The 13162-nt window shown below is 60.2% G+C and overlaps 1 protein-coding gene across 5 annotated transcripts in view; it reads left to right on the top strand.

The window, feature by feature from the left end:
* VPS9D1 (VPS9 domain containing 1) overlaps positions 1–13162 on the top strand; it is an 18037-nt gene extending 4875 nt beyond the window's left edge. For 4 of the 5 annotated variants that reach the window (XM_053270652.1, XM_053270651.1, XM_053270650.1 and 1 more), the window contains exons 7-15: positions 1633–1685; positions 1812–1899; positions 2597–2682; positions 2899–3416; positions 4834–4963; positions 5231–5439; positions 6620–6704; positions 8541–8645; positions 11224–12586. In XM_053270652.1, the coding sequence (XP_053126627.1) occupies positions 1633–1685; positions 1812–1899; positions 2597–2682; positions 2899–3416; positions 4834–4963; positions 5231–5439; positions 6620–6704; positions 8541–8645; positions 11224–11317 (1368 nt within the window). In that variant the 3' untranslated portion in view covers positions 11318–12586. Of the gene's footprint in view, positions 1–1632; positions 1686–1811; positions 1900–2596; positions 2683–2898; positions 3417–4833; positions 4964–5230; positions 5440–6619; positions 6705–8540; positions 8646–11223; positions 12587–12766 lie in introns of those variants that run through there. The other variant, XR_008311223.1, reaches the window with a different exon arrangement.

Genomic DNA, 13162 nt, shown 5'->3' with positions numbered 1-13162 from the left:
CTTTGGGCCCCTGTGCGGAGGGCACCTGGGTTGCTTCTCGCCTGTGCCTGGAGAGACCCAGCTCCAGACCCAACCTTCTCCTTGGCAGTTCCACAGGAAGGGCGGCTTGGAGCACTGGCAGCCTCGTGACGGCGCTAAAGCACACCGGGCAAACTTCTTTTGAGCGGCTCCAGGGCCCTTGAGCCCTTCTGAGTGTCTGTGTGTGCACAAGGCATTTCAGTTCTCGCTGTGCTTGCCTCTTGAGTCTTGACGATCTCAGGAGAATGTTGACCGGCTGGAAAGCCTTCAAAGACGAGCTGCAAATCAGGGAGGAAATAAATCACCAAAGGAGAACCATAAAGTTTTGCCTGACACACAGGAGGTAACTGGGGCCAGAGACTACGGAATATCCCACTCCTTTAAAAGGGCGTCAGAAAGAAGAGGGGCTCTTTCGGAGGACGGCTCAATCGCCTCCATCAAAGAGAGGCCAAGAAGCAATTATTGGAGTTCCAACTTGCAAGAGTCCTTTAGCTTCCCCCCTACTTGGCACTACCTGGCATCTGGCATTAAGAGGTTTCCTACCTTTGAACTTGGAGATGCCATCTAGTCATCCGAGCCACTGACACACCTCTCTCCCTCCCTGAATTTGCCTCCCAATCTTTGTTCCTTCTGTTCCCAAAATCCTGTCGGCTGGTCCTTCTGTCCTTTTCCGAGTACTTTTCCTCCAGGTTAAACACATGCAATTCACCTGAGCTTTCCTTGTAGGGTTTGCCTTCATCTCTGTTTTATTTATGTACCACTTTTCAACAGGAAGGTCTCAAAGTAGTTTACATGGGGCGGGGTAGGGGGACATAGGAAGCGGCCGTATACTGAGTAAGGCCAGTGGGCCATCTCGCTCAGTATTGTCTGCACAGACTGGCAGCGGCTTCTCCAAGGTTGCAGGCAGGAGTCTCTCCCAGCCCTATCTTGGAGATGCTGCCAGGGTGGGAACTTGGAACCCAGATGCTCTTCCCAGAGCGGCCCCATCCCCTGAGGGGAATCTCTTCCATTGCTTATACTTCTAGTCTCCCTTTCATATGCAACCAGGACGGCCCCTGCTTAGCTAAGGGGACACGTCATGCTTGCTACCACAAGACCAGCTCTCCTCCCTCCTTCAAATCGGAAGAAGCTGGTTCTCTGGCCCCAAAGGGCTCACAGTCCAAAAGGGAACAGCAGAGAGACCCCAATAACCACCCCTGGAGAGACGCTGTGCTTGGCTGAATAGGGGCAGTTGCTCCCCACTTACGAAGAGACCCCCCCCCCACTTCCTTGGCCCAGCAAGCAGGGGTCTGTAGCTCCCCTCTAAAGACAACCCTTTCCAACCTGGTTGGGTAGCCCTGAGTTCAGACGCCGGGGGATCGGCTGCAGGCTGGGCTAGAACACGCCCCTTTGCTTTTCCTGCAGCATTCCGATCCCGGCTGACCAGGACTGGAGTTTGCCCCACAGGCCTGCTGTGCTGACCTGGCTGGGAACATGTGACTCCTGGAGTCCAGGTGTCCTTGGAGGAACGAGCATCTTGCGGCCCCTGGGTTGGGGTCAGCTTGGAGCATGGCAGGTGGGAGGGAGAAGCAGATGTCTGGCTGCCTGTAGGACCTTGACTCCGCTCCACCCCAGCTCCAGAGGAAGATGGAGGAACGCCGGCTGCGGCTGCAGGAAGCGGCCAACAGGTGAACATGGAGCCCTGCGGGGGCCACCTCCAGGCCCGTCTGCCCCCCTCTCCCCATCCCTGGCTCGGGAGAGGAGAGGCCGCAGCCGGCTTGACCCTTGGCCCTGCCTGTGCTTGTGCTTCCCAGGAGGTTCTCCAGCAACGCGGTGCTGACCACGGAAGAGCAGGAGCAGCGGGCGATCTATGCCGCCATCCTGGAGTACGAACAGGATCACGTATGTGCTGGGCTCGGGCATCTGCTGGGCCAACGGCTGTGCGGCCAGAGTTGGGCCCTGGGTGGGAATGCATGAGACACGGGGTGCCCTTCCTCTTGAGCGGCAGGCCCCTTGGAAAGGACGGGGGAGGGGGGGCTCACGGAGGGGGGGCCGGGCCTGGAATGTGGACCCCGCCCCCCCTCTGCAGTCCCACTCAGCCTCTTGCCCGGGAATCCGGAGTAATACTTCTCGAAAGGACGGAAGGTCATTTATCCCTGTATTGACCGGAACCCCCCAGGCTAGGATTTCCCCAGGTCCTTTGATGTTAGAAATCAAGGGGGTCGTCTTACATCCAGAGTCCCGTCCGTTTGGGGTAAATAAGGGTATAACCTGCATTTAGCCTCCGCCTTCTCAGGGGGCCGTCTTCAATTCAGAGTGGTCTTCAGTCTGGGTAAATGTGGGTCCTGTTCATGACCTTGACTCCACTGTGATGCGATGCTGGGAGGGAGTTGCGTGCCAGTGGCGGCGGCGGCGGCGGCTGGGGACCCCTCGGCCTGGGCCCCAGCAGCAGTCTAGGCCAGAGTCTGTCCCGGGTCTGGCCAGATACAGGGCAGTCGGCCGGAATGCCAGCCAGCGGGTCCTGCTCCCGGGAGTCTTCCTCAGGGACTGAGGAGCCCCCACGCAAGGGTGACGTTCTCTCCCGCTCTTCCCTGCCCAGGAGTGGCCGAGGCTGTGGAAGGCCCAGCTGAAGAGGAGCCCCGACGACCTCTCGCTGGTGCCCAAGCTGGTCTCCCACCTCCTCAGGTAGGGGGCAGGTGGGCCGTGGCTCCTCCCCGGGTCTGCTGCCGGCGGGACTGGAGCTTGGCTTCCCCCCGGAGCTCCCAGGGCTTTCCCTGGAGCTTGCCGCCTTCCCTGGGGCAGCTGGGGAGAGCCGGCTCGCTGCCTCGTCCCGAGGCGGAAGGAAGGGGGCCCCTCGGCAGAGCCCTGGGCTGGTAACCGGGCCCCTTCCTTGCCCTCCAGCTTTGCCGACCACCCCATCTGCCAGCTGCTGCAGAAGCTCCAGTGCACGGTCTACGGCCGCGTCTACCCGCTGGTGAGCCGGAGGGCGGCCGACGGTCGGGCCCCCCCCGGCAAGGTCTCCCGCGGCTTGTCTCTCTCCTCTTCGCTGGACGCGGAGGCCTTTCTGGGCCCGGCCCCCGAGGGACGGAGGCTGCGGTCGTCCCAGAGCTTGCACTCCATGTTCTCCGTCCAGGAGAACAACCAGCTGAACCTCCAGCACAGCCTCTCCAGCACCCCGCTCATCGAGGACCAGGGCCTGGGCCCCCCCGGCACGGGGCGGAGGGCCCCCCCTTCGGAAGAGCCCACCCCCCCGCTGGCCGACAGGGAGAGCTCCTTCGAGGACCTCGAGCGCTTCTTGGCGGCCTCCGACGGGTGGCCCTTGGGGGCCCCGCGAGAGCCCCAGGGCCCCGCCGGGAAGCCGCCCACCTCCCAGCAGGAGCACCTCAAGGCCGTGGTGAAGGACATTCACAACTCCATCGGTGAGGGCGGCTGCGGGTGCTGCAGTGGGCTGTGCGGGGAAGCCGGGTGCTGCCAAATGCCTGCAGGCCGGTGGTGCTCTGGGCCCTGTTGCTGCCACCGAGGCTTCCTGCTGGCGGGGAGGCTGCCTCCGCTCAGGCCTCGGGCGCCAGGGGGCAGCCCTGTCTGCTCGCAGTCCTCCGTCTGCGTCTGCCTGCAGCCTGCTGGGTCTCTCCACTTTGGTCGGCGTCTCCTCTCCCCCCCCCCCCCGTGCAACCCCCCTCCTTGATCTGCCGGGCTGCGCGCTTTGCCAGGGTCCCCTTCCTCCTCCTCCCCACTTGACAATGATCATGCTCAAAAGCACAGCAGCCACTCACTGGGGCAGGGGACGAGGGTGAGGATCGGGGGTTGGATTGCCCCCTTTGCTAGGCAGGGTCTGCCCTGGCTTGCATTTGGATGGGTGACTACATGCAGGCACCACCTGCTCGAAGATATTCCCTGATGGGGCCACAGCTCAGTGGCAGAGCATCTGCTTAGAGGCATGCAGGAGGCCCCCAGTCCCCTCCCTGGCGGCAGCATCTCCAAGAGAGGGCTGGGCGAGGCTCCTGCCTGCAACCAGGGAGAAGCCACTGCCAGTCTGTGTAGGCAGTACTGAGCAAGATGGACCAAGGGTCTGACTCCGTATATGGCAGCTCCCTATGTTCCTGAGTTCCACTTCAGCCTTACTGTTTTTAGGAAGAGAACTGGGCTTATGGTTGCAAGCATGACTTGTCCCCTTAGCTAAGCAGGGTCCACCCTGGTTGCATTTGAATGGGAGACTAGAAGTGTGAGCACTGCAAGATATTCCCCTTCTTAGGGGATGGAGCCGCTCAGGGAAGAGCATTTAGGTTCCAACTTCCCTCCCTGGCAGCATCTCCAAGCTAGGGCTGGGAGAGATTCCTGCCTGCAACCAGGGAGAAGCCACTGCCAGTCTGTGTAGGCAGTACTGAGCAAGATGGACCAAGGGTCTGACTCCGTATATGGCAGCTCCCTGTGTTCCTGTGTTCCACTTCAGCCTTACTGTTTTTAGGAAGAGAACTGGTCTTATGGTTGCAAGCATGACTTGTCCCCTTAGCTAAGCAGGGTCTGCCCTGGCTGCATTTGAATGGGAGACTAGAAGTGTGAGCACTGGAAGATATTCTCTTTAAGGGATGGAGCTGCTCAGGGAAGAGCATTTAGGTCCCAACTTCCCTCCCTGGCAGCATCTCCAAGCTAGGGCTGGGAGAGATTCCTGCCTGCAACCTGGGAGAAGCCGCTGCTAGTCCCCGTCGGCAGTCCTGAATGAAGGGTCCGACTCTGTCCAAGGCAGCTCCCTGTGTCCCTGGGCAGGTGTGACCTGGGCCTGGTGTGTCTTCCTGGCTGGCTCTGCCCGACTCCTCTCTCTCTCTCTCTCCCCCCCAGACAGGCTGCTCTCCCTGACTCTTTTGGCCTTTGAGGGCCTCAACACGGCCGCCTCCAAGGACCAGTGCGTGGCCCGCCTCGAAGAAGCCTTCTTTGCCCCTCTCTGGGCCCCCCTGTTGGCCGTGTACAGGTAGGGGCTGCTAGCCTTCCTGTGCGGTTGACCACCTGGCAGAGGCCCTGGCTGCCTCTGGACCCTCCCGCCAGGGGTCTCTGAGGAAGGAGGGCCGGATCATGGGGTCCTGGGGTGCTTGGCTCTAGGGCTGGCAGCGGGAGAGAGCCCAGCCAAATCCCCCTCCCCACCCCACAATTCTCTGTGTGTGTGTTTGTGTGTGTGTGTCAGCTTTTCCTTTTCTTCCCCTCCCTCTTCTCCTCCTCTCCCCACATGGCCTGAACTTAGGAACGTCTACAAGACCCGGGAAGCAGCCCTGTCCAGGAGCATGGAGCTCTACCGGAACCTGCCTCCCTCGGAAATGGGCATCTCTCCCAAGCTGCTGCCCCAGGGGAGCCTGCCCAGGGGGATCGGCTCCTACCCGTACTGCACCGCCGTGCAGGAGCTGATGCTGCTCCCCCTGGGAAGCTGCCCCCAGAAGAAGCTGGAGTGCATTGGTGAGGGTCTCCCCGGGGGGGTTCCTTGAGCTCGGTGGCCTTTCTCCCTGCTGGCTCTGCTTGCTGCAGGGGGGGGACCCCAGTGGCGGGTGGAGCGGAAGGAGGCCGTTTCTGCTGCGGAGCTAAGCGGGGCTTGTGAGCAGGTCTTGGAGCCGAGATGGGTCTCGATTCTACGCGTGTCTCCTTGCGGGGGGGGGGGGGGGGTGCAGTGCCTTAGGCTTCTCTGTATTTCAACGAGGCCGTCTTCCAAACGGGCCACAGCTGGGTTCCAACCAAACAAAACGTCTGGTACTTCATACATCTGACAAAGCAGAATCTGGCCTACACAAGGGAGGAGAGCTGGCCTGGTGAGAGCCAGCAGGACTTGCCCCCTGAGCTAAGCAGGGTCTGCCCTGGCTTACATTTGAATGGGAGACTAGATGTGTGAGCACTGCAAGAGATTCCCCTTCACAGGGGATGGAGCCGCTCTGGAAAGAGAGCAGAAGGTTCCCAGTTCCCTCCCTGGTGGCAGCTTCTCCAAGAGAGGGCAGAGAGAGATTCCTGCCTGCAACCTGGGAGAAGCCGTTGCCAGTCTGTGAAGACAATACTGAGCAAGATGGACCAAGGGTCTGATTCAGTATATGGCCGCTGCCTATTTTCCTAAGCTTCTGCCCCAATAACTCAGTCATCCCAGGCCGCCAGGAGTTTTCCGCCTTGAGTCCCCAGAAGTTGTTGGACTAGAACGCCCATCTCCAGCCACCGTGGCCTTTAACCATAGAAACTGGGCCAGTGGCTGGGCGGGGGAGTTGTAACCCAACGCCTGGGGACCTAAAAGGCCGAGAACCTCTGAACTGCCCCATGGACCAGCAACCGTTTGAAATGGGTAAGAAGCCAAAGCAGCCGCTGCCACCACCATGAGAGGGCACTTTAAAATCTCCCAGAGGACAGCACTCCATTTCACATGATGAGCCTGCTCAGAAAGACAAACTCCCAGGGCAGCCGGGAGGCGAGAGGAGGAGCTGTCCTAAGGTGCAGGGTGGGTGCCACCACCAGTTGCCATCCAGACTTGGGCCACTGAGTCCTGGAGCAGCGGCAACCTCCGAGCCCCCTCCCAAGGCTACCGGCCGCGGGCCGCGCGTCTGTGTCCCTCTCCAAAGAGGTGCCCGGTGGGTCTCATTTGCTGTTCTCTCTGGCTCTGCAGTGCGGGCGCTGCGCGTCATCTGTGAGTGTGCAGAGGACTACTGTGGGGGCCGAGAGGGCAGGCCCCAGCCGGCGGCAGCGGCCATGTGAGTAGCTTCGCCCGCCTCTTGCCGGGGGATGCCCTGTGTGGGGGTGGGGGGTGGGCTGGCGCTCAGTGCTGGCTTCTGTGATGGGGGAGCGGGCTTTCCTTTTGTTGCCCAGAAAGCCGCGTGCCTGGAAGTGCTGCTCCGACCCAGCCGGAGGGCCGTTCCCACACACAGCGGGGGCCAGGCCTTGATGGAGCTCTTCCGACGACGGGGTGGGGGCGGCTTCCCGCTGGGCCCGGCCTGCCTCCAGGCTGAGCCCGAGTCTGCCAATTAGATCATCGCTTGGGGCCTGTCGCAGAGACTTAGCCGGCGAGGAGCCGCAGGGCAGAGGAGGGAGGGGGACGGGGGCGCAGACTGTCAAAGGAATTAAGCCCGACGAGGAGGGCAGGGCGGCCCGTTCCGGCGTGGGCAGAGCTGGAGGCGAGGCAGGAGGGGGCCCCCCTTGGGCGCCAGGCTCCCTGTGGAGCCCAGGCAGAGGACGCGGGAGACAGCAGGCCCTCTCTGCACACCAAGGCGGCACCGCCTGTGAGCCGCTGCTTCTCCTGACCGGCTTGCGTAAGCATCCCCACTGACTGGTGGGGCAGGGGGGGGGGCACCAGGCGGGCATCACCGGGGATATCCTCCTGATATCAGGGAAATCGCAGCTCCTCTGCCTGCCTGCCTGCCTGCCTGCCTGCCTGGGCACCAAGGCAGGATTCCCGCGTGCCTCGCTCGGTTAGCTGCCTTTTAATCCCCCCTTTCCCTTTTTGATCTTCACAACAACCCTGTGAGGTCGGTTTGGCTGAGAGAGCGCGACTGGTCCTAAGCAGTGTCCCCTTCAAGAGGGATTCCCAGCTGCTGTGGACTACAACTCCCACCATTCCCAGCTGCAAAGGCCTTTGGCGGGGGTGATGGGAGGTGTAGTCAACAACATCTGGGCATCCCTCTTACAGGGAACGCTGCTCCTAAGCTCACCCAATGGCATTCCTGGCGGGCAGAGCCTCGACTCCACTCTAAGCCAGGATGGCTGCCGGAGGCTCTGCCGGAGGTTGGGAGTTGGACTGCGACTCCCATCGCCCGCAGCTACAACTGCAGCAGGGGATGATGGGAGTTGTAGTCTGGCAACAGCTGGAGGGCTTCAGGTGGTCCACCCCTGGATGAACCACTCTATTCCACGCGTGTCAAGATTCTGCCCATCTTTGTACCTGCAAAGCAGGAGTTTCACCCCAGAGCAGAGGGGCCATCCCTGGAGAGGGACTGGTTCCCCCAGGAAGGGGAAACAAGTGCCCCAGTCCCCCAGAGGAGCCCTGAGACACATCCGGGGCCAGAAAGGCATTATTCCCAACCCTGCACCCGTTCTGCGTTCTGGGGAATTCGGATCTGTTTCAGAAATGGGCTCGGCCCTCGCTGTGTTCTGGACGTTTTGCCTGCTCCGTTCTGAACCAGAAGAAGCAACTCTGGGCACAGCGAGTCCTAAAACAAGCCCGGGATGGAGTGGGGTGGGGGGCTTTGCTCTGCTCTGGGATAAGCCCTTGTGGATGGGAGGGAAACTGTCCCTTGAGGAGAGAGGCTGGAGAGCTTCCCGATTCAGTGCCCAGGTTCTGTAGGCCCATCTCTGCAGGAGGGCCCAAGTGGAGCAGCCCTGCTCTCTGGGGTTTCAAGCAAAGGGATTCCCCAGCCTTCCCTGGAGGGGCCAAGTATTGACACGGGCCCCTCTTTTGCATGCTGCAAAGCTGGACGGCAACCTCCCCCCCTTCCCAAGCCCCCAGGGCTGGGGCAGCCCGTTCCTGACCAGCAGGCAGCTCTCTGTGGTGTGGGCCCACAAGCGGGTGACTCTCTTGCTCCTTCTCCCGGCAGCGGTGCTGACGACCTCCTTCCCATCCTGTCCTACGTGGTGCTCAAGAGCAACTTGCCCCAGCTGCTGCCGGAGTGTGCTGCGCTGGAGGAGTTCATCCACGAGGGGTAGGCATCGCGGCGCTGGGGGCCTTTTGCAGGGCGGCCTCTGAAGGCAGCAGGCTCTCGGATGCGCCCTCAGCAGCCTCGGCTAGTCTGGGCTGGCAGAGCAAGGGTCAAAGGTGGCTTCCGTGTTTAAAGGCAAGAGGTCTCTTGGGAGCCGCTGTGAACGAACTGGCAGTAGAGCCGTCTGCCTCAAGCCTGGGGAGCGGAAGGGAACCAGAGGAGAGCTGGTCTTGTGGTCGCCGGCATGACATGTCCCCTTAGCTAAGCAGGGTCCACCCTGGTTTGCATATGAATGGGAAACTAGAAGTGTGAGCAGCACTGTCAGATATTCCCCTGAGGGGATGGAGCCACTCTGGGAAGAGCAGAAGGTTCCCAGTTCCCTCCCTGGCAGCATCTCCAAGACGGGGCTGACTCCTGCCTGCAACCTTGGAGAAGCCGCTGCCAGTCTGTGTAGAGTCTAGACCATACTGAGCTAGATGGACCGATGGTCTGACTCAGTATATGGCAGCTTCCTATGTTCCTAAGGGTTGGGGGATCCAGTGGTTGCCTGGAAAGTTGCACGCACCTGCCTCTTTTGAGGGATTGTGGCCTTTTAGGTGCAGTGTCTTCCACTGACTGGCTGATGAGTGGCTTAATGATGGCTTTAATTACAAGTGGTTCCCTGGCAGTCAGGATCCAGCTTCTACTACTGTTGGCAACGGCTTCTTTCAGTTGCTTGCATTTGATCATATAGTTGCTTTTTGATATAATCTGCTTTGTGTGGGTAGATGGTGAGAAGAGCGTGTTACTAGTTCTTGTCTTTAAACTTAAAATAAGAATATGGTGGTTGGAGTCTGTCTGAGGTTGCCCCGGGACCTCATGGTGACTCTGACCTGCTGGGAATAGGATTTGAAGGGGCCCAGTCTTTTTGGTAGGCTTACCCAAGAACAAAATAAAAATACATTAAAAGTACAATGTGAAAAAACAACCACCCAGATATAAACTAAAGCGACATTCAAACAACCCCTCTGGGAGCAACAGTGGCCAGTGCTGTTTTTTTAAGGTGGGCTGAAATGGCAACAGGGGTGGGGGCAGATCTGCTGAAGGGGGGGTTCCACAGGCAGTGGGGAGGGTCACCACTGAGCATATCCTGTTCTGGACCAGCTAAGGTTTCTGAAGGATCTTCAAGGGCAGCCCCATGTGGAAGACATTGCTGACGTCCAGCCAAGACATCAGAGAGCAGGGATTACTGCGGCCAGGTCTGAATGAGCCCAAACTGGGCAAACACCTGAACCCCCAGGTGCAAAGCTGGTCTAGGAGCACTCCCGGCAGCGTTCACCCGTGTGCACACGTGGCTGGCCGTCCTCCTCCCCTCCACCTGGCTGGGGGTGGACAGAGCAGCATTGCACAACTGCATCCAGCCAAGTGCGAGGCCTCTTCCTGCTCGTCACCGTCACCGTCGCCCTGTCTGCCTCACCGCAGGGAGTGAGGCCCGCCGCCGTCTCGGCCTGTCAGCTCCGCTTACATGGCCTGCCAGCCACCGAGTCGGAGCGAGACGCAGCCAGCATGAGGGCAAGACTGCCGTCGCTTAATTGGACAGGACAGGCCCATGGAGAGGTGGGGGGCCTGGACCTTGCTGCCGCCTCTGCAGCCGCCCTGGAAAATACCTTTGGGATGACGTCTGGCCAAAGCGTCTCCTTTCCAGCCTTGTCTTATGTTTTGTCTGAGACGCGGCCCCCTGGTCCTGAGCGCCAGCAATGTGACGCCATCTTTCATTACTGCTTTGTCCCTGGAGGGGCTTCAGGACTTGGCAGCTTGGCCAGTCTGTTCATCTGGTCAGCCTCCCCCCTCTCCTGCTGCTTGACCTTGAAAGGCGGCAGAGGTGAGGGCTGAGCACTGACCTTGCCACGCAGCCTTGTTCTCCCCGCCCGCCTCGCCCTTCCCTCCACTCCCTCCTTTTGCTTGGAACAGCTAGCTTGGCGAAGAGTTCTTTGTGACCCGGAAGCTTGCTGCCAGCAGCATAAGGCCAGTACGTTCAAAGAGAGATCCAAATCTCCCTGCTGTTGCTTGGACCCTGCTGCGTTGGATCACAGACCTGCGGGGGTCCGGCCTATGGCTCCCCAGAGTGGCCCCCCCCGTGCTTCCAGGGAGCCTGCAAACGGGGGGTCAGGCAGTGCTCCCTCTAGGAGGGATTCCCAGATGGCGTAGGCTCCAATTTCCATCATCCCCAGCCAAAGGCTGGTGCAGCTGGGGGTGATGGGAGTTGTAGTCTGCAACATCTGGGAGTCCCTGTTAAAAAGAGGGAACAGTGGGGTTAAGGCAATAGTCTTCTCTAACTGTTGCTTCAAAGGTATACTGCCTCTGAACATGGAGGTTTGATTTAGCCACCACCACCACCACCACCAAGGGCCATTGGATAGACCTCCCTGAATGTATCAGTTCTCCTCCTACAGTCCTCTAGGCTAGTGGACATCCCCGCACCTCGAGGGCAGTGAATTCAGCCACGGCCAGTCTGGCTGCTCTGGAGTCCTGGTTGGTGGGTCTGCCGTGTCCCCCGGCCGGTGCTGACGGAGCCTCTCTCTTGCTTCCTCCTCCTCCTCAGGTACCTGATTGGCGAGGAGGGCTACTGCCTCACGTCCCTGCAGAGCGCCCTCTCCTACGTGGAGTCCCTGCACAAGCCGGCCCTGGCGAAGTAGCCGGCTTGCCGAAGCCATGCGGCCTTCCTCCCCGTCCCGTGCAGAGGGGGCCGCTCCTGCTCCTGGGTGAGGGGGCGCCGCTGAGAAGACCTCGCGCCTCCTTTCCCGCCGCCGCTGTCCGCAGCCCACTCGCGCAGCCTTAGTGTGAACACTCGGCGGTGTCCCTGCCTCTGCCTGCCGTGTAGTGGTGGGGCTGGGCTCTCCTGCGAGGGGGTCCTCCTTTCTCTTTGCTACGGCATCCTTGCTTGCAGCAGCGACCCTCGAGGGAGTGTGGCGGGGAGGGGGGCGGCTGCTGCTGCGACGACTCCCCCCGCCGTCAAGCCCCTTCCCTAAGGAGGGTCTGTTGCCTCCTCCCCTCTTGCTGCCCCGTCCAAGGACCGCCACTCCGCCTGCCCTGTGCCGCTGCCCTCTGGGGGCACATCGAGCAGGAGCAGCTCCGGGCTTGGCACTGGGCCCCCGGCCCCCACCTGCATGCCCCCTGCTGCGTAGCTGCTTCTGCTCGCTGGGTGGTGGTGAAACTGCCCCCTGGGAGCCGGGTCTGGGGTTAGAGCCAGAGGGAGCAACGCTGCCCTCGCCTCGCCCAGAGGACGTAACTGTGAATTGGACACCATCCGTGTCTGCAGAGCTAGGCGGGGAGGACGGGCCTGGCCACTGGTCCCCCCCCCCAAAAAAACCAACCACATGAGGTTAGTGTAGGTTTTAGAGACTGCTTGCAGAAACCAAGAACACTCCCTGAACGAGGGTGAATGCATCTGTGAGGGGGTCTGTGTGTGTGTGTGTCTGTCCCTAGCCAGAATGTTGCACGGTATCTTGAAGAGGAGCTTGGAGCCACAGGCCAGAGGAGCAAGTTGCTGACCCAGATGGCCACAGTTCTTCCCTGGGCGGCCTTTCATAGGAGAGCCTTGGAAGGGAATCTCTGAGGCCGGAGTGGCTGCTCCAAGCCCCGTGCTGGAGGAGGTTTTGCAGAGGCTGGGAGGGGGCTCCTCCTCTGGAGCAGCTGGCCCTGCTGAGGGGAGCCCACGCGGGGAGGGGTCTGACGCTTCCCGTGCTTGTGCTGGGAAGTCCTGGCTCAGTTGGCATGAGGAGCAAGGAGTAGGGACCCGGTTGCTTCTGTGAGTGCTCAGTGTTGCCTGCTCACGCCGTGGGCTGCCCCTCCCAGTCCCTCACCAGAGACTACCTGTCACGGGGTTCCTCTCCCTCCCAGCTGTTCAGCTTGGCTCTTGCAGGGGGAGGCTGTAATAAACACGTTGTCTGCTGCCTGCCCAGGAAGCTTATTATTTATTGCATTTCTATTCCGCCCAACCCCAGTGTCTCGAGGTGGGTTGCAAAAGTATAAAAACAAGCAAAAACAATGAAAACAAATAACCAGTTAAAACAACTCAAGGGTTAAAGTAACTTAAACCCATATGGAAGCCACTAAGCCCAGACTTTAAACCATGTCTTTTGTAGGGCTCTTTCGAACGCCACTGAAGAGGCCAGGCCTTTGGTTTTTCTGTAGGGACCACGTTTGACTTGTGATGGTAGGACTCTGCTTCTCCCAAACCACTCCTCTGCGTTCTTGGGGAAGGTGGTAATTTTAGAGGAGCCATCCAAGGTTACAGGTACATATCGCAAGGAAAGTTGTCTGCATGCCGTGGGACATCTCCCCTCGCAGGTTTTCATTCCCAGCCCTGCAAGAAAGCCATTGCCAGTCCCCTGGGGGTGGACGGTGGTTTTTTAAAGAATCTGCCCTGGAGGGAGAGTGCTTCTGCACCCACCCCTCCAGCCTTCCCATGTACATTCCCTTTGTTCATTGATAAAACAGTGGGCACCTTCTCCCTTGAGAGCCTGCCCTGTGTAACTCTT

Source organism: Hemicordylus capensis, chromosome 9 (assembly GCF_027244095.1).
Source record: "Hemicordylus capensis ecotype Gifberg chromosome 9, rHemCap1.1.pri, whole genome shotgun sequence".
In the NCBI taxonomy this organism is placed as follows: Eukaryota; Metazoa; Chordata; class Lepidosauria; order Squamata; family Cordylidae; genus Hemicordylus; species Hemicordylus capensis.
Note: the sequence above shows the minus strand (reverse complement) of the source record. Positions and strands in the feature narration are given on the sequence as shown.